The 18,813-nt window shown below is 40.5% G+C and overlaps 2 protein-coding genes across 2 annotated transcripts; one reads left to right on the top strand and one right to left on the bottom strand.

The window, feature by feature from the left end:
* The first annotated feature begins 398 nt into the window (after positions 1 to 398).
* c14h10orf53 (chromosome 14 C10orf53 homolog) lies at positions 399 to 1,452 on the top strand. The gene is made up of 3 exons (XM_053333323.1): positions 399 to 492; positions 576 to 695; positions 1,360 to 1,452. Exons 1-3 carry the CDS (start codon positions 399 to 401, stop codon positions 1,422 to 1,424), a joined length of 279 nt encoding a protein of 92 aa, XP_053189298.1. The 3' UTR covers positions 1,425 to 1,452.
* A 2,255-nt stretch (positions 1,453 to 3,707) lies between these two features.
* On the bottom strand, positions 3,708 to 17,106 carry ogdhl (oxoglutarate dehydrogenase L). The gene is made up of 22 exons (XM_053332495.1): positions 16,933 to 17,106; positions 16,324 to 16,494; positions 15,435 to 15,537; positions 13,334 to 13,449; positions 13,082 to 13,236; positions 12,425 to 12,571; positions 12,251 to 12,341; positions 11,970 to 12,149; positions 11,745 to 11,873; positions 11,146 to 11,325; positions 10,896 to 11,048; positions 10,129 to 10,231; positions 9,769 to 9,897; positions 9,223 to 9,373; positions 6,558 to 6,685; positions 6,292 to 6,470; positions 6,071 to 6,142; positions 5,435 to 5,560; positions 4,580 to 4,652; positions 4,324 to 4,487; positions 4,088 to 4,242; positions 3,708 to 3,947 (listed from the first exon to the last, which is right to left on the bottom strand). The coding sequence occupies exons 1-22, from the start codon at positions 16,972 to 16,974 to the stop codon at positions 3,824 to 3,826; spliced, it is 2,871 nt and encodes a 956-aa protein (XP_053188470.1). The 5' UTR covers positions 16,975 to 17,106; the 3' UTR covers positions 3,708 to 3,823.
* Positions 17,107 to 18,813: the final 1,707 nt, after the last annotated feature.

Genomic DNA, 18,813 nt, shown 5'->3' on the forward strand with positions numbered 1-18,813 from the left:
CAGGGTATAAATGTATGTTGAAAAGTAAGTATATGAAACTTACTCACCAGAGGTGATCACTGTGACTGTCAGAGTATTGTATTTAAATAAAGAACTGTTAAAGATTAAAATTAAAATAAACCAAATTAAACTGACGACGTTTGTTAATTCTGATGTTTGGATATAGATGCATGTTTTAGATATTTGGACAGTGCTAGTAATACGCTCATGTAGTACTTGGAAACATTTGACTGTATAATTATAAGTTTGACATAATTATGACAATGTGTCACAATTATCAAAACATATCGAAAAAATATATTTAATGATTCTCATTTTTTGGACCCTTCATTTGAACGGAAGTCAAACTAGCAACAGGAGTCGGTGTGTGGTGGTTACCATGGAAACTGCAACAAACAATGCCAGCAAACGCACGGGTGACAGTTTGCTACGGACCTTATGAATCAAATGGAGTCGTAAAGCACAGGACGTCCCGCCTGCAGGGTCTCCAGGGTATGTCCAGTTAAGGTGCGCGTAGGCTGCTTGACGTGTTGTTTCAGGTGAGGTCAAACATTGTCCGTCCATTATGTCTGCAGCAGCGCTCAGAGCGCGCGGGCACCAGTGTGTCTGGGAAGAAACGCGCCAGCGGAACATGGTGGAGCTCGTGGTCAACGGGGAGACCGTCTTCACCTGTAATATCAAGCAGCTGGAGTTCGGTGAGCTTTGTTTGCTTTGACATTTCCACAAAGTAACACGTAGTCACTGCTTGTCTCATGTCTTTCTTCCACCAGTTTTACACTTTAAAGTCGTTGTGAAACAGCTCTGTAAAAAAATGTTTTCCTCTAGAGGGAGTTTCATTAATTGCCTCAAGTGATGTCATTTGAGGCAGTGTCGGTTAAGATGAGATCAGATGCATCTTTATTGGTCCCCTTTGGGAGAAATTCAAAATTGATAGAGCAGTGCAGTGGGGAAAAAGTAGCAGCATAAGAGTGAAAGTGATCAAATAAAAGGAAATAAAATACTAGGCTATATAGGCTACAATCTCTGTGTATAGTTCCTGAGATTATATAACTTGTATGCAATGTCACTTTGATTTACATAGTTCACGATTAAATACTACAAATGTTAAGATAACAAACCCACATCTGTACAGTCCAGTGAATTGAGCAGATAGCATTGTGGGTATTGTAGGTACCAGGATTTGACAAGTAAGAAAAAGGAATGGAATAAAATGTGGGATAGCTCACTGTGTTGCATCAGTGTTAATCCCGTTATTTTCCATTGTGAGTCTGAGAGTGCTATAGAGGAACACTGCTACATCAGTACTGTTTTAAACAGAATCAGACTGACAACCTGTTGTGTTGTGTTTTTCCCCCAAAGGTGGAGATGGTAAACTGGACCCTGTTTGCAAAGAAGCTGTTGCTGCTGTGGAGAATGCCCACTGAAGATAACAGAAAGCCACTCAGCTTTTAAATAAAATATAATACACACAGTACCAGTAAAAGTTTGGATACATCGAATGAGAAAGTGTGTCCAAACGTGACTGGTACTGTATGTGCATTGAAATTGTTTTTTTTCTTATTCATCAAAACAATCTTTACAAGCTACATTAACTTTATTGCAATTTTATTTGTATTGTTAAATTAATTCACAGGTGTACTGGTGAAGGGCTGGAGTTATAGCTAGCTCCTGTGGGCCACTGCCCCGGGGCCCCATACCCACCGGGCCCTCAAGACTTCCCACATTCGCTGTATGGCAGTTGGTGTTGGTAATTTAGTGCAGATTTGTTAGGTTATTTACACCATAAAAGTACAACATCAACATCGTCCTTTAAGATGATTTTGTGGGTCAGTCTTATAGAAATAGCCTGTGTGAAAATGTAATTTGACATTTTTTTAATTTTATTTTGGGCACACATAGTGCATATTCTTAAGTTTTATTCATGTAAAGCGCAATCATATGGGCACCCAGGAAACATAGCACACAGATTAATGAATGAATCTGCAGCATCCAGTCCACTGAAGGATTAATTACAATAACGTTGGTGATCCCTTAACTTTTACAATTTTAATTTATCCAATTCTTTGGTTTATGACCAAACAGAGAAAACAACCCTATCGGCCATCACTGTACTTTGTTAATTAACAAATGTTAGCATGCTAACATGTTGAACTGAGATGGTGAACAGTGGCTAAAACACAGCATGTTCATATTCAGCTCAAAGAGCTGCTCGCATGACTGTAGATTCTTTATAAGGTTTTTTACCACAAATAAACCGTAAATCATCTACAACTAAACATCATGACCAAACCTCATTGTTAAACTTAAACATATTTTATTGCATAATTTATAATTTCCAAGTTAAGTGCAACTCCAACAAGTTGTGCATGTTCCAGTACTTTATTTTCATTAATAAACTAAAATGTAAAAACCTCAAATATGCAAATTTAGGTTTGTGTATGGCTTATAGTTAAATCTCCCAGCTACAAGGTAAGCTACAGTACAGCTGAACAACATACATAATTTAAAACACAATTTCAAAGCACGAAGGTAACTAAAATCAATCCTGTTAAATACCTAGGGATTTAAATGTGACAACCAAGCATCAGTATTGCTCTCAAAGCGTCCAAGATTTTGCTGTGTTTTTGTGTGTGCATCCCTCAGCCTCCAAAGAGGAAGCTAAGCCTTATGTCCTAAGTAGAAAACATGGCTGCAAGTCTCTGTGCCAGCTGGCTCATGTCTCCTGATGAAGTGAAGTGTGACAATAAATACAGACTCCTCCACTAACAGCTAAGGTAGGCCAATCAAAAACAGTCATTAAACCTACTGATGTGTTCAATTTCAGGAAGAGTCTTCATACCTGTGATATGTAATTCCCATTCATTATAAGTGGTGTTTAGTGTGCGTCTTGTAGCTTCAGCTATTCATCTACAAAATCAATACAATACAAATCGATTCTACTAAATCTATTCAGCATAGCAGCAATGGAGGTATCTACTGTGCTAAAGCTACAACAACAGTGATTGTCAGGAATCTGAATTTTAGTATGTAAGTGTTATTAGGGCTACAAAGAGTACACTGTTGCTACTTCATCACTCATCTACAGTACAGTAGGTGTTAAAGAGACAGTTCTGTGACTGAGTGATTGTATTTACTGTCTGTAATGTGTTGTAAGCAACATTTATTTAGAAACAGGTGTTGGAGGTGTAGCAGTCTTTCAAGGATAAAAACTTTGTGGTGACTGTGTTTATTCCCTAAAATACCTCATAAAGGCCCTGTGCTGGGCAGTGTTGTCTGAATAAATGAAGATTATTCTTGTAAAACCAAGATCAAATGGAAAAAGGACAATTCACCAACTGTAACTGCTTATTTTTTGTGGAGGTTTTCCTTATCTGACTCCAGGGTTTAAGGGCTGGTAAAGCCATTTGAGGTAAACTTGTGATTTTTTGTTATATAAATAAAAGTGACTTGACTTCACTTGACACAGGGTATGGCCAGGGAATGAAAATCAGTGCAGGGAACAATAATTTGTCATTCTATCCTGTAAAGTGCGTCACAGTGTAAGATAAATGGTTCTGCATTTAGGAGACCTTGTAAAGCCCTGACAGAGTGAGTGTGAGTTCAACATTTTTTTGTCTTCTCTCATCTAATTTGATAACGTAAATGTAGTGTAGTGTGATCCAGGCAAAATTCAGTTATCTTTCACATGTAAAATAAGCACTAAAAACACTAGACTATACTCCAGATTGTCAAAAATTTGAAAGAGCTGTTCATCTTAATAAATAGCCCATGGTGGTCGGAGATGAAAATGCACCTCCAGTTTGCCTCATGTTCCAGGGATCCATCACATGTCCCTCCCCTGGAAGGCATCCAGGTTGAAAGCTGTGTCCATGAACCTCTTCAGCTCATTGAGGTGGGTGGACTTGTTCCCTGTTGCAGGAGCGGCTGCAGGGTCTCGTCCCACATACCTTAAAGAAACATTAAAGGTTTGTGCCATTGAGATGTTTGAGCTGTCATCACTGACACATGATTTCACCTGATTCTCTCAGTGAATTGTTCCAAAGTGTGTTGTGAAGAAATACGATGACAAGTGAACAAAAACACTTACCAAACTGGTTTCTTGTTGGCCACCACTGTGAGGAAACGTGGCCTGACGTAATCATAGTAACCCATGTTCTTGTGCTCTTCCTGACACCAGATCAGCTCAGCATTGGCATATTTTTCGACCTCTGCTCTGACCAGGTCAAATGGGAATGGAGAGATCTGAGGGGGAAGCTGCAGGTTAAGTGGAGGAGGAAATAATGGAGTGGAATATGAAACAAACTGGAGAAGAATAAAATTCACCTGTTCAAGTCTGATGATGGCAATGTCTTTCTCCAGGTTTTGCAGTTTCCTCTCTTTAGCCAGTTCATAGTAGACTTTACCAGTGCAGAAGATCACCCTTTTCACTTGGCCAGGGCTTTGACTGGCAGCTCCCATGTCTGGAATCAACCTCTTGAATTTAGTACCTGCAAACATTAAATATGATTTCCCATAACTGTAGACCAACATTTGTGGTACATTTTTATGTCAAATTTTGCAAGTGCAAGTAAATCTCTACCATTGGCGAGGTCATCAAAACTGGACCTTGCATCGGGGTGCCTCAGCAGAGATTTGGGAGTGAAAATAATCAACTGTGAACAAAGGGAGAAAGTTTCTGTCAACGACAAACAACAGATTGACTCTGTCATCCATATCTTCATTGTGGGCTTTAAAAAAACTCAAGAGATAAAGTTTTAATCTCTTCACGCTAATTTGTTGCCACCATATAACACGCAACATCAGCACTGGGAAAACAAAACATTTCTTTAACAATCAAATAAATAAAACCTTTCGTGCTCAACCGACCAAGTCCAAAATTTCAGTCCTTTTCATACAACACAAACAATATTATTCCCTATTGGCCTCCTCACAAATTTGCTAAGGAAGTCATTTTTTCATGCTCCGCAAAGCACTGCATTTACGTGCGACAGGGGATCAGTTAAGACAGTCACTGTGGCTGAAAATGGTAAGAAACTGAAAAAAGAGCTCTGCATATACAAATGAGAAAAAGAGTTATTTACAACCAAAAACTTTACTACTTCACCTTTGTACTTCAGAGTACTAATTAAGAACATTCAGTTCCACATTTGTATATAAGGTGGGTAGATTACGAACCCAGTATTGCATTAAAACAGTTCTTTTTAACAGTATGTCAGTCATAATGAACAAAATAAAGATATAACTCCAGTTTGTACCTCTCACATATTCATATTTGAGACTTTGACACTGACACTGTTTACCTCAAAGAAGCACAAAATACTTCTAAATAAGAGGGTTTTAGAAAATGTCTTCCAAACAACGGTTACATGAGAAGCACAAACTGAATCTAAGCACAACAGAGATAAAATATAATGAAGACAATGTTACGCTTTACCGGTTTTCTGAATGGCAGCATAATCTGGCGTCTGAGAACATGACAGTAGTTGGCAGGCGTGGAGCAGTTGACCACGATCCAGTTGCAGTCGTTCAGCTGCTGGACTTCAAAATCTCCAATGAACTCCTTCGTAAAAGAAAAGTCAATTACAAAATACATTTTAAAAGGGTTAGGGTTAAAGGGTTATTGACTCTGAAAAAATAAATGTAGCTTTATGTAGATGCAATTTTAGAATTATAATCTTAGCAATGTTTTTTCTCATAATTCTGCTAGAGATGTACCGTACGACAACCCTCACACACAAACACACACACACACGTTACAGAGCATGTTAATTCCTTACTATGCTCCCAGTAATAGTTTGATCAATATCCCATTTGTAAATGAATCTGCGGGGGCTTGGCTTCTGCTGATATAGCCTCCCTCCCTTAATGTTCCCTCACACCAGCTCACCCTTGGGACCTGAGTTACTGCTGAATACCGAGGCTCTGAAGGCCATAATGAAGATACTTTTCATCACTTGAGCCATCACTGCAGTGGTCATGACATTACAGTATAGCCAATCAAACAGGAAGGTATTGCAGCACACAGTGGAATAAAGCTGTTGATGAAGGTGAATTGTACATGTGAACATACAGGGAAGTGATCAGGGTCATCTTTGCTCATTTGCAGGAAGCGCTCAGGTCTGGCTGATGAATGTTCAGGACCCTGATGACAGAAGAGAACAAGACCAGGACACATAATGACAAAATGGATTCCCATGTAATATATTGCAACAAAATCCAAATTCATCTACAGAATTACAGAATTATTCAACTTTCTAAAGCAGAACAGCCTGGCTGATTTTCACTTCTCACCATTCCTTCCATCCCATGTGGCAGCAGTAGGACAATGCCATTGTTGCGGACCCACTTGGCCTGGCCTGAACTGATGAACTGGTCAATGATACACTGGGCTGTGTTGTGAAAGTCTCCAAACTGGGCCTCCCAGAGGATCAGAGCATTAGGGCTGGCCATGGCAAAGCCAAGTTCAAAACCTGAAGTCACAGTCATCATTACACAGAGCCACAAAATGACTTATTAGAGTACAGCACACTGTACAGCCAGAGAGACCTCAGCCTTACCTAGAACTCCGTACTCTGATAAAGAGCTGTTGCAGACAGTGTAAGGAGCCTGGTTGGGCCACAGATGGTTCATGGGAACACAGATACGTTTGTCCACCTCTTGGTCATGCAGAACGTGATGACGGTGACTATAAACATAAGTGAGGCAAAGACTGAAACAGGCACTTACATTTTTTTTTAAAAATAACGACTGTTGTCCCATGTCATCCATTGTGGTGACACTCCGTGTTGAGAACTTAAAAAGACTGTGGGGCATAACAAAATCAATCAGTGTAATGACATCATCTGTACATTTAGCTGACATTAATGGATGAAGTGGGATCTAACCAAAAACAACCATTTAAGAGGCTGTGACACAACTAATGCAACTGCTATTATGCTAATATTCATTATTGACCTGATTTTTTTTTTTACCATAAACCGATACATTGTTTAGTCTATAAAAGGTCAACAAATATAAATTGCTTGTTTTGTTTGACCCACAGTCCAAAACCCAAAGATATTCCATTTATCATTATGTAAAATTGAGAAAAGCAGTATATTTACACAGTTTTGCTAAATGGTTAATCAATTAATCTACCTTTCACCACAAGTATTTAGAGGACTAAAAGAAAAGGTCTGTATTTACTGAGACAAAAGGATATTGACACAGAAATAAAGATTGTCAGGACTCTAGGCTGATGGAAAACAACAGATTCGCTAATAATTTATGTAAACAATCTTAACCGAGTAGAAGATGCAGGCTAAACACACACATTATAGCCTGTGGTACAGGCACTTCATTAAAAGTACCGCGCTCTCTCCTCATCTTCCATCAGTATGAGGCCCAACCAGGGATGATGGGTGCGAAGAGCCAAACGTTAACATGCTCTGACCGTCCACTCACTACCAGTGTAGGAATCAGCCTTCAAAACCAGCACGATCAGACAATCACTTAAACCCCTTTAACATCACTTTAATGACGTCTACACACACGCAGACACACGCGCGGCGCTGGAGATTATGTAATGTCAGGCAGAAGAACTGCAGGAAATAACCTAAATCTATTTATTATTATCTTGAATGTGATATATTATCCCCTAGAAGACTAGATTATCTTGAGTTGAGTCCTTTGAATAATATCATCCATAATTAGTTTAATGAGGGCACATAATGCATAATTGTTTTGTTTGATCCTTGCTCTACATTTGCAGGATATACACTTTCTCCTCAAGATAACCTTTGATGAAAGAATGAAATGGAGAGAATCCATCATTAACTGAGGTAAACCACATGATTTCCTGTTTAATTTTCTCAATTCGGAGACCGAAAAACCTCATGAGAACGAGGTATTTCTCTGGGATTGCTTCATAAACTGTGTACCCACCTCTTTTGTCTTTCTTTCTTTTAGGTGTACATGCGTGCATACACGTACACACACACACACACACACACACACACACACACACACACTCTGCCTGGGGGCCCCATTAGTCAGAGAAAGGGGTGCGCAGCGCATGCAACCCACCCAAACACGACGACTGAATCCATTAGTCCGCACTGTTACGTACGTCGCAGATACACAAGCAGGCTCACTCGACTGTAACATGCCAATATGCTCAGCTGCTAAGAACTATGGAGGGAAACAGAGTAGTGGGGAATGAGAAAAGTGAAGGTGGGAGGAGGATAGAAGCAATCAAGGGTGGTAGGAGGTAAAGTATAGATGAAGTACAATAAGAATAAAAGGTAACACAAAGGCTAAAACCTGGATTCTTAGATGAAATGGTAAAAGGATTCAAATAAACAACAGGTGATGCAGAGATGAAGTGCTTGACTGATGTCTTTTTTTTAGCCAGGCAAATTAACCTGCTGGAGGGGACGGCAGATGGGTAGAAGTATGTCAGTGGTAAATGCAAGGCAAAAAGAAGAAGCCCCATAGCCTCTGGTTAGTTAGTGTGATGTATGCCGCTGCAAGCTGAGGGGGGTGGGGGGCTGTGTCAGTGAAGATGGGCTGGTAGAGAAATGATAGGGGACAGACCAGACAGGCACAGTGGAAGGGGGAGCTGGTTTTTGTTCATGTGTCACTTGTTCCTTCCATACCATGACAACAGCATGTGGGTTTCTCAGTTCCCAGGAGACTGTGCTGACGTCTTCTGCCTGTCAGACTCCCTGTGCCACCAACCTCACCCTACCAATTACTTAATTCACCATCTTTAGGAGAGTGTTCTTTGGTCAGGCATGCTGACCCTGACATAAAAAACAAATGTGCCAGTTTGATTACAAAATAGTAGATTTAGGGCAATATCAATTTAAGAATCATAGCAGGGTTAGGTGACATGGTGTAAATCACTGTCACAATATCAGATATTTTCCTAAATGATGTAATTCCACAGAAAGTTATTAAATATCACCCAGCCCTTCATCATTGTAAGGAGAGATAAAGCTGTGTGTGAGCTCACTCAGTAAGTGGAGGGTATGACTCTTCAAGGACTCCAAAGCTATAAAAACCTAGATGGGAAAAATCAATATATTTAAAACACTTTATTTCTTCAGTAACTACACTTGAAGATCCTTTAGTACAGCAGCTCATACTGGTGCAGAAGAGACAATGAATGCAACAGGGAAAGAGATAAAAAAATAAAATAAAAAGTCCTTTTAGTTTTGAGTTGTGATGACACAGACTCACCTAAAGGTGCCCCGCTCTACATCCTGCCCACTGAGTCGCACATGGATTCCATCTTTGAGAAGTGTGCCGAAGGCCATGTACTCTCCCAGAGCCCAGTCCATCTGCCGATTCTTCACCAGGTCAGCCCGACCACGCAAGATCCGAGACACACCTGAAGAACACACAGCAAAAGAAAAACCTAAACAGCTGATATTTGAGGAGAGCACTGGGAAAGGGGGGGGTGTAAAATGCAATGGACTGACATACTGTGTTGTAAATAACATTAAAAACCCTCATGGCACTCTGAAAGGCTACAGTGTGAGTCCAATCAGCTGTGCAGGCAAAACACCTGCTGTTAGGAAATGATGTGGTTAATGGTGAACTGCTCTAAAAAAAAGCCTCAATATTATGAGGTAATTGTGGCATTATTCAGGAGCATGAATCCCATACTGTTCCATAGAGACATTTTCTCTGCGTTGATTGCTAGCACAGCTCATCAGTATCATTGATGTTGTGCTTGCCTGTTTCTTTGCTGAATATTCTTCCTCACAGAGCGACTACACTCACCAGGGTGGATCTTAAAATCTTCCAGAGGCACTGAGCTGGCTGTCTGGCCAATGTGCTGCAGGACCTCCTCGTCCAATCCTGTAGGGAGGCAGCTCATGCTCTTGGGTTCTCCCTCAGCTGTGAAGAAATCTGCAGAAAGACACAACGTCACTCCAACAGGAATAGAAAATATTTGCAGAGAAAGTCAAACCAAAAGAAAAAAAAATCTTCCACAAAAAGGTGAACATTATAAGCTTCACAAAGGTAGTATTTGTTTTAGAGTTATTGGAATGCATTACATTGTACAGGTGTTCACGTCACTTCATCTACCGACTTTGTAATCAGGTGTCCCCAAAATGCAGGGATAATAGTTGTTTTTACCTGGCCAGGGGGAGTCTAGCCAGTGTCGGTTGTTTAAGATCTTTTCATCCTTGGAGCTGGTGTATGCTTCCTCACATATCTTGTCATATTTGGCAACTTCTTCCTGCAACCACATTTGATAATGTGTGTTGGGAACTAAGAGAAATAGTGCATATGATCTGATACAAAGTTAGTCTAATTTAATCACAATTTTCTGTAATACAGCCGACCAACCAACACTGTACATAGCTGACACAGACAGCAGGAAACAGAAAATGAGACAGAAAGATGTATTAGAGAAAGAGAAAAAAAAGTCTCCAGCAGCGGTAATGGTTCTGCCTTGCTATATTACAAATGGGCTTTTTGCAAGGGTCCAAATAGCAGGCCACACAACAGAAAACAATGTCCATCAAATGCCAGGAAGTAGTCGAGGTGCAGCAGTATTTCTCTGACATCTGGTATGAAAAAATGTTCAGAATGGATTATACGATCAAAGTTTCTGTTTTGGATGAAGAACCTCAGCGAATGGGGCCAAAATCTGAGGTATACTTTAACTTCATTGAGCAATATATACTCTATGTGAGGGATTGTGAGGCTGGGTGATTGAACTGAGGCAGTAAATTGAAACTCAGTGCTGGCACAACATATTTACTTGGAGGCACTGCAATATCTAAGTGTGATTTAATGCACATAGTCCAGCATATAGTGATACAAAATAAAACAGTATACAGTAACGACTACCAATATACAGTATATTTAACAAGAGCAAACAGCATTAGATCACAAACCTCAAATTCCTGCAGTGTCACCACTCCTTCTGCAATGAGCTTGTCAGAGTACTTTTTCAGCACATGCTCCTGTCGACGGATTTGTTTGTACATCAGTGGCTGGGTGAACATGGGCTCGTCCATTTCATTATGGCCAAACCGTCTGTAAGAAACCTGTAAAAACACACACGCATCTTAAAAACAATATCTCTGTGTGTGTGCTTATAATTGTGTTTTCCTGTTAATCCATTAAGGCTTGGCTGTGACTGACAAGGTCAATGACAACATCCTTGTTGAAGGTGGTCTTCCACTCTGCAGCCACCCGACACACGTACATGACAGCCTCGGGGTCATCGGCATTTACATGGAAGATGGGTGCATTCACAACCCGAGCCACATCAGTGGGGTAAGGAGAGGAGCGGGCCACACGAGGGTCAGTAGTGAAGCCAATCTGAGGGCAACAATCACACTTCAAAATTGATAGCTTGACATTTAAAGCCTAAAATCACAGACAAAATGATCAAAATGACATTCAGTACAATAAAATGTGCTCTACTGTAGATGAATAATGCCAGAGAATCTCTGTACATGTGTAAACTAAAGGTTAACAGCTCATTTTGTTACTACAGAATATGCAAAACAATAAAACAATATAATCATATCATCCAGTCAACAATCGCCAGACAATAGAATACTGATCAATCCCAGTTGTTATTATTTAATGATAGTAGAAGTAACAGTAGCAGTAGTAAAAAATAAAATCAGTAAAATTAGGATTAGCTATAGTATTATTATTACTGCCGCATATAATATTTATTATTCTGGTAAATGTGTGGGATTGTGTTATATTGACAGTAAAACTTCCTATACCTGATTGTTGACCACCACGTGGATCGTACCATGTGTGGTGTAAGAAGGGAGCTCGCTTAGGTGGAAGGTCTCATACACAACTCCTTGTCCAGCAAAAGCAGCGTCACCATGCATCAGGATAGACATTACCTAAAAAAATCACATAACTGACTCAACATCACAAGGTAACACAGTATATAACACCAATGTATCCTCCCACCGTGTACATGTTAGAGTAACTGTTACCTTTTTCCCCTGAGTGTCCCCTCTGTAGAACTGCTCAGCTTTGGCCTTGCCCTGAACCACTGGATCTACTGCCTCCAGGTGGGAGGGGTTCGCCATGAGTGACAGCGTGATGTTCTTGTCTGTCCCACGGTTAATCCTCTCATGGTACATCCCAAGGTGGTATTTGACATCCCCTGAGCCCTACAGGTATAGAAATGGTTATGAAATAAAGCAGCTGAATGCTCTAGACCTATTTTACTCTGATAGTTTTCCATACAATCATGTATCAATAGTTTCCTCACCTCATCAGCAGCCTCCAATTTAGGGTCAAACTGGCAAAAGATCTGATCCAGCTCCTTACGGATAACATTGGCCAAGACATTCAGTCGACCACTGGAAGCAGAGTTTACAAAGTCTTTATCAGATGGAGGGAAAAGAATTACCTGTATGCATACAGAGATTGTAATGCACATTACCGATGTGGCATCCCCATGATCACACTGTCGATGCCTGCAGCGCTCGACGTGTCAATGATAGTTTTAAGAGCAGGGATGAGAACTTCACAGCCCTCCAGACCAAAACGTTTCTCTGATGACCACTTCCTGGCCAGGAAGTCCTCAAACCTAGACATAAAATAGTTCTGTTTATAAAAGTTTGAGGACGTCTGTCTGTACCACCAACCACTAGCTTTACAGAACTGTTGATACTGCTACTGACTGATAATGATGATACTGGAGCTGGAATACAGTAAAGATTTTCTGTAACAATGCTATGGTGGTTTGGAGGATTTATACTCAAGATTTTAGTAAATTCATTTCAGCAAGACTGTGTGTGTGAATAAGAACTCTGAAGTTAAAGATAACACTGCAGCAACATGGAACAAACAAGAATACAGCAAATGAGTATGCATGCTAGCAATAAGATCACCTCCAGGAACCTACTGTGAGTCCTGAGATTGTTCATCAAAGATGAAAATGAGCTCAAATGAAGAATGGGGTGTTTATCTTTCTAAATATATGGGCAACCCAGAGTTTTGTTTATGTAATGTGAGTCCCTGATGTGAGCTATAACTAAACGTGAGTTATCGTCCTGTCAACAAAATGCTAGTCATTAGATCTTTAATCATTGCTGACCGTGTGGATCTGATCAGGCGGGCTAGCAAAGTTCTCTTCTCAGCATTAGTGAACTGCATGATTCCTGGAGTCTCAAATTTCTGACGGATCCATTGACACTGGTCCACATTGTTAATGAACATGAATTCAACTCCTATGTGACCACAGTAGGATATCTGAAAAAAAGAAGGGATTAAAAAGCAAATTGTACAGTGTTAAAGCCTTCTCTCTCCATTACACACATTTGTAGACACAAGCACATAAAGAAAATACCTCTAGTCTGCGTATGATCTCTCTTAGAGGAAGAGTGGTCTCTCCTCCTCCGATGAAGGTGGTGGAGGGCAGCTGAAAGCTCCTGTCCAAGTCAGACTCATCAAGACCGTAGAAACCTTTAATGACATCATGTGGAACAAGTTTGATGAAGAGTTTTAAGGCCAGTCTACTGACATGTATTAACAAAAATACACTAATTTCAAAAATGATCATTAAACCTTTTATTTTTTAAATTCACAAAAAAATCTAGTACTTCACTGTAGAGGGAACAAGCTATTAAATTGCATGGAGCACATTTCTAATGCACTCTAACTGGATTACAGAAAATCACAAATTGTCAGACCAAAGAACACCCAAAACAAATAATTTTCAACACAATAACATTCATAACGCCAAAGATATGCCTTCATCAAAGTTTAATGCAAATGTTTGAGTTATTCCACTTTTTCTGGTGATCATTTGAACAAAACTGAACACACCTGTTAACCGAAATTACTGACCAAACCATTATGATAATAGGTTTATCATTATATCAACGCCAAACATTCATTGGCTCCAGCTTCTCAAAAGTGAGGATTTTCAGATTTTTTTTAATACTGTTAATTTAAGATCTAAACTGTTGATCAGACAGAACAGGTAAGTATTGGAGATATCATTTTGGGCTCTGGGACATTGAAATGGGCAATTTTTTTAGTACACTTTATAGACTAAATGCTTTATACCTTAAGAGACAAAGCACGTATAATTTGCCTCACATTCACTCACTCATACATGCACTCACACAACATTGGCAATGGCGCCATGCAAGGTAGTTTAGAGTTCAGTGTCCTGCTTGAGGACAGTTCAACACATGGATGGGAGGAACTGGGGATCAAACAACCAACCTACATTGCAATTAATGGTCAACCTACAAGGTAAAAAAAAAATTATCCAGGATGTACAGTATTTTTTAGACAGTCCAAAAGCAGGACCTGTAGAGACACAGCATCAGTATCAGTGGCCCCACATAAATTTCCGTGCTGACAAAGCCCACCTGAGGGAGCTGGTCAAGCTCAAGATCACAGACAACATAAGAGGAGACAGGTGCAAATCATATTAGGAACGCAGCAAAGACAAAGGGGGCCAAGAATAGACTCATGTACTATCAGCTGACCAAATAAGGGACCACGGAGGCTGTCATTAGCGTTCATTAGGGAACTATACGCCTGGTGACAATGCATAATGCGACGCTATGTCCTGACACACACTGATCACTGATAACAGCAGCCAGCAGAAACAATGTCTCTTTCTCTCTCTCTCTCTCTCTCTCTTTCCTCTTTACTAGCTATTACTGTAGACTTCGATTGCTTTCTGCGGCCGTCCCACATCCTCCGACCCTCAGTCCACTAAATTAAATGGAGAATGACAAGAGCTATGCCTGAGATTAATGACAGCATTAGGCTGACCAACTCGGACTTGGCAGAGAACGTGATGGGGCTTTTTAGACTGAAATACCACTTACACTCTTGGGTCTGATGAGTTATGCAAACCCAGATCATAAATGTGTGTATAATGCACATGTGTGTACTGTGCAAACCCTCAGAGGGATGCATATTATTGAAATAAAATGCAGGAAAAATCTGATATTTTCATTGTAGGGCGAATTACAGTTTTGAAGTAATTAGAATAAGCTTAAAACAGAAATCCTTCCGCAAGTATCATGAGTTAATTAGAAGCAAGGACTTCTATAGTGGGAATCTCATCAGCATAGAGTAGATATACCGCCTGTGGGTTAACTCCATATGCCTTTAGGTAGGAGAGAGGAATATAAAACAAGAACTCTTTACCTCCACTGTACAAAGTCTGAACCAGAAAAATGTATAATTAGACTTGCAGTATCAACCTTTTACTGTACCTCTCTATCAGCATTTCAAGAATACATGTGGAAAACACCTCCATGTATTTTTGAAACAATATGGCCCGTTTTAAATGGATTTCACAGTTAAGACAATCAACTCAAGACAACAACTTGACAAACATCATCCTCTTGTCTGCATTTAGTCATCATTTGTTTGTAATGTGGGACATGACCAAGCTGAGTGCACGGGGTTGTGAGTCTCACCTAATTTATCGATGGTGGTGATCAAGTCAGAGGGAATAAAGGAGTCGAGGTCAGCATCCAGGATTCCCAAAGGGTCTAACTGGGCAACATGGTGACCACGAATCTACACAGGGAGACAGGCAGAGATGTGGAGATATGGAAAGGCAAGAGTAGAAAAGGTAAAAAGAAAAAGAAAAAAGAAAAGTGACAGGCAAGAGAGATTAAGAAATCTTCATGATGCTGAGTATAAACAGCTTGAGATGCCAACACTCTGTAATAGGTCAACCTCTTTAAGGAAAGAGCCCCGTGGGAGTGCTTTTATGTCTATGTACACACATACTCCCATTCCCACCAGGATTGCAACAAACTGGGAATAAAAGCGGCGTCTTTGCCAAAAGACAGAATTTAATAAATCCCTCGGATAGTTCCTCGAATTAATTTGAGGGCAAGGGGAAATGTTACCACCTGTTTTGTTTAAGTAGTCTCTTTGATATTTCCATTTTCAAAAAGCAGCCAGGGTAAGTAGGTTACAGTTAATCTTGCAATTTGCATAACCTCGTGCAGTGACAAACAAATTGTATATTCCTTTTAATAAAAGGACACCCAGTATAAACATCGCTCATTGCCAGTTGCATCTGTTTTGGCAAGTCAAGTGGATTTTGTCTGATGCATTTTTCAAAACACATCAGAGATACAAATAGTCAGTTGTGGCTCGTGGCAGATGATATCTTAATTCTGTACACAGACACTGCATTAAGATTTAAATGGATGCTCATGAGATGTGTAATCAATCTTTTCATTTGTAAATATCATAAATCCACATTATAAGCTGTGTGTGTGTGTGTATGTGTGTGTGTGTGTGTGTTTGTTTGTTTCTCACAGCTGGGCAGGGTGAGTGAGAAGTAGCTACCTGATAGGCTCTAATGAGAGTGTGCACAGCCAGGTGGTCCTCCACCACTTTCTGTGCCATGTCTGGTGAGTGGGACAGCACTCGGCCCTGGAGCAGAGCAGAGGGGTGTCTCTCTCCCGCCTCGCCAGACGGACTGGAGGCCTGCATGTTACGGAAGAACGTGTCCCAGGACTGGAACACAGATAGTGACAGATCAAAAAGAGGCAAACAGATCCATCAAAAACATGGAACAAAATATCCCTGCTGCTCTTTGATTAAAAATAAATAAATAAATAGTGGAGTGTGTCAATTTTAATATTTTTCTAGCCTTTTAGTTACAATGTAAGCTAGAGAAGAAGGGGAGAGGTCAGGGTAGGGTGAAATGATGGTGAAAGGCTGGACAGAAATCGAGGACGTTGCCGTAAGCATGTCATACATGCCCCAGTGAACATTTATTAAGTGCCCTAAGGTTGGACATAATATGCTGAACTGTATGTAATTTGGCTGCAAAACTAACCCTGGTGCCAGAAGTACTGCACATTTCCCCTTCTACAAATGTACATTCATGGGCAAATAAAAAAATTGATTCAATATTCCCAAATAATATTTTTTTCAGTTTCACACTATTACCTCGTGGACGTTTTTATGATCCTCCAGCCAGGCGAAGTACATCTCCTCCACATAGCTGGAACTACTGGCCACCGCCGAGGGAACAGGCACAGCTGCCCCAGAGGAGCAGCCTCTTTTGGGATCAACCCAGCGCCTGGCCGGGCCTCCTCCACGCCCTCGCAGCCACTGACTCCCTCCAACACGCCCGCCCCTCAGCACACCCACTATCGCCCGAAACTGACTCATGGCTGAGAAAGCAGGGGGACACAGAGAGGAAGTTCAGGGTCAGAAAGAGTTCACACACAGCATCTATTTAAAACTGTGCATATGTGGGGTTTGACGTCATATTTATAAGAAACCATCATATCTGAAAGTGAATATTTTGAATTCCACACTTAGAAACACTGAGGATGCACTTAGAAACAATAATTGTGCTACAATGATTGTAGATTATGCATTTTAGACACGCACTTAAAGAGGACACAATTGCGCACAGGCTGGTTTATGGATGAGATGACCTTTACAAACGGACGCTTTCGATGGTATTTCTGAAGTGGCATCGATTTTACAAAACCTCCGCAGAAGTAAACACGGCTGCGTAACGGCCTATGCCTTTCTGCGCAGCGTCTTTACAGCTGCAAAAAGCGCGTAACCGCGAACAGTCCAAGTATGATGGTCTCCTACTGCAGCATCTACCCCCCCATTACAACTTCCTCACCTTCTCCTGTAGGACGCGTTTACTGGCTCCTTCAAGCTACAGCACCGACATCAATGCCAAAACATTGCCTAGGCTATTTCATTCTGGCTCTGTCCCCTAATCCCTCAACGTCAACATAAATCCTTATAATCTGTCCTCGCCTCTGCCAGTGGACATTTAACGCGTGATATAACGAGAATAAAAGGACAGTACTCTCAAATGTAACCTCTACGATTTATTGTAGGAATTGCATTTACCTTAAAGACTGCACCGCTCTTTGGCTTTATTGTCATCGCCGATGGGTGCATGTGGGACAGGTATCACTGAAGGTGACACAGATCCGAGTGCAGTTTGACACGCCTCCCAGCGGGTCAGGTGGTGCCTCATCTGCACCCATAGGTGCCAAGGTAACAGCCATAAACACCAGCTCAGTAACAACGAAAGGAAAACTATAAAGTTCCGTTATATTTTTAGTGGTGTTTTTTTTTCTTGTTTGAAACCAAATGAATGATTAATAATTATTTATTTATAACAGCAATAAGATCACTTACTTTCATCCTGTCGGCTATGCACACTTCTCATCCAGACAGGTCTTTTTTTTCTTTTCTCCAAGTCACACCACAGATATGTCTTTCCCCTCACTGTTAATTATACAAGCCAATTAAACTTTTATAAAGGCTAAACATGAGTCATTTGAGTAAGTGCTTTCAGATTGATGGGCCTCCACCTTGAGTGGGTTAAACAATAAGATAATTGGCCCTCCCTCCAGCTTCTTTCTTTCTCCTCCCCTACCCCTGCTCTCCTCCTCATCTATGGTTTTCATCATTCATACTCCCTGGCACAGAAGCAACCAGTATTATCAATCATAACAAGCACACCACTGAAAAGGTGAAAATGGAGTGGGCACAAGTTGCTAGAGGCTCTACCAGACAGAACAGTGTAGGTCTAAATATCAGAACATCACATTAATCACAGCATCATTGTGATTAATGTGATGTGACGGGTTATCTTTGTCCAAACTAGTATGTAGTGCAGCATTTCCTTTAAAGAGCACCCCAATGCTAAGACACTGCACACCATGCTGTAGATCACAAAATGTTTTCTCCAATTCCAACATTAAGTTAATAATGTTTTTTTAACTCTAAAACAGTACAATCCATTATAATACTCCATGTTCCCTGAAAAGAGTTCTACCTTTTTCATTA

This window comes from Scomber japonicus, chromosome 14, assembly GCF_027409825.1.
Source record: "Scomber japonicus isolate fScoJap1 chromosome 14, fScoJap1.pri, whole genome shotgun sequence".
Taxonomy (NCBI): domain Eukaryota; kingdom Metazoa; phylum Chordata; class Actinopteri; order Scombriformes; family Scombridae; genus Scomber; species Scomber japonicus.

Coding starts and splice junctions, on each gene's coding strand:
- c14h10orf53 (XM_053333323.1), top strand. CDS start 399: ATGCCAGCAAACGCACGGGTGACAGTTTGCTACGGACCTTATGAATCA. Junction 493..575: donor CCGCCTGCAGGGTCTCCAGG/GTATGTCCAGTT, acceptor TTATGTCTGCAG/CAGCGCTCAGAGCGCGCGGG. Junction 696..1,359: donor TATCAAGCAGCTGGAGTTCG/GTGAGCTTTGTT, acceptor TTTCCCCCAAAG/GTGGAGATGGTAAACTGGAC.
- ogdhl (XM_053332495.1), bottom strand. CDS start 16,974: ATGTACTTCGCCTGGCTGGAGGATCATAAAAACGTCCACGAG. Junction 11,326..11,744: donor ACGTGGTGGTCAACAATCAG/GTATAGGAAGTT, acceptor TGTTGCCCTCAG/ATTGGCTTCACTACTGACCC. Junction 4,243..4,323: donor CCATCATCAGACTTGAACAG/GTGAATTTTATT, acceptor CTTCCCCCTCAG/ATCTCTCCATTCCCATTTGA.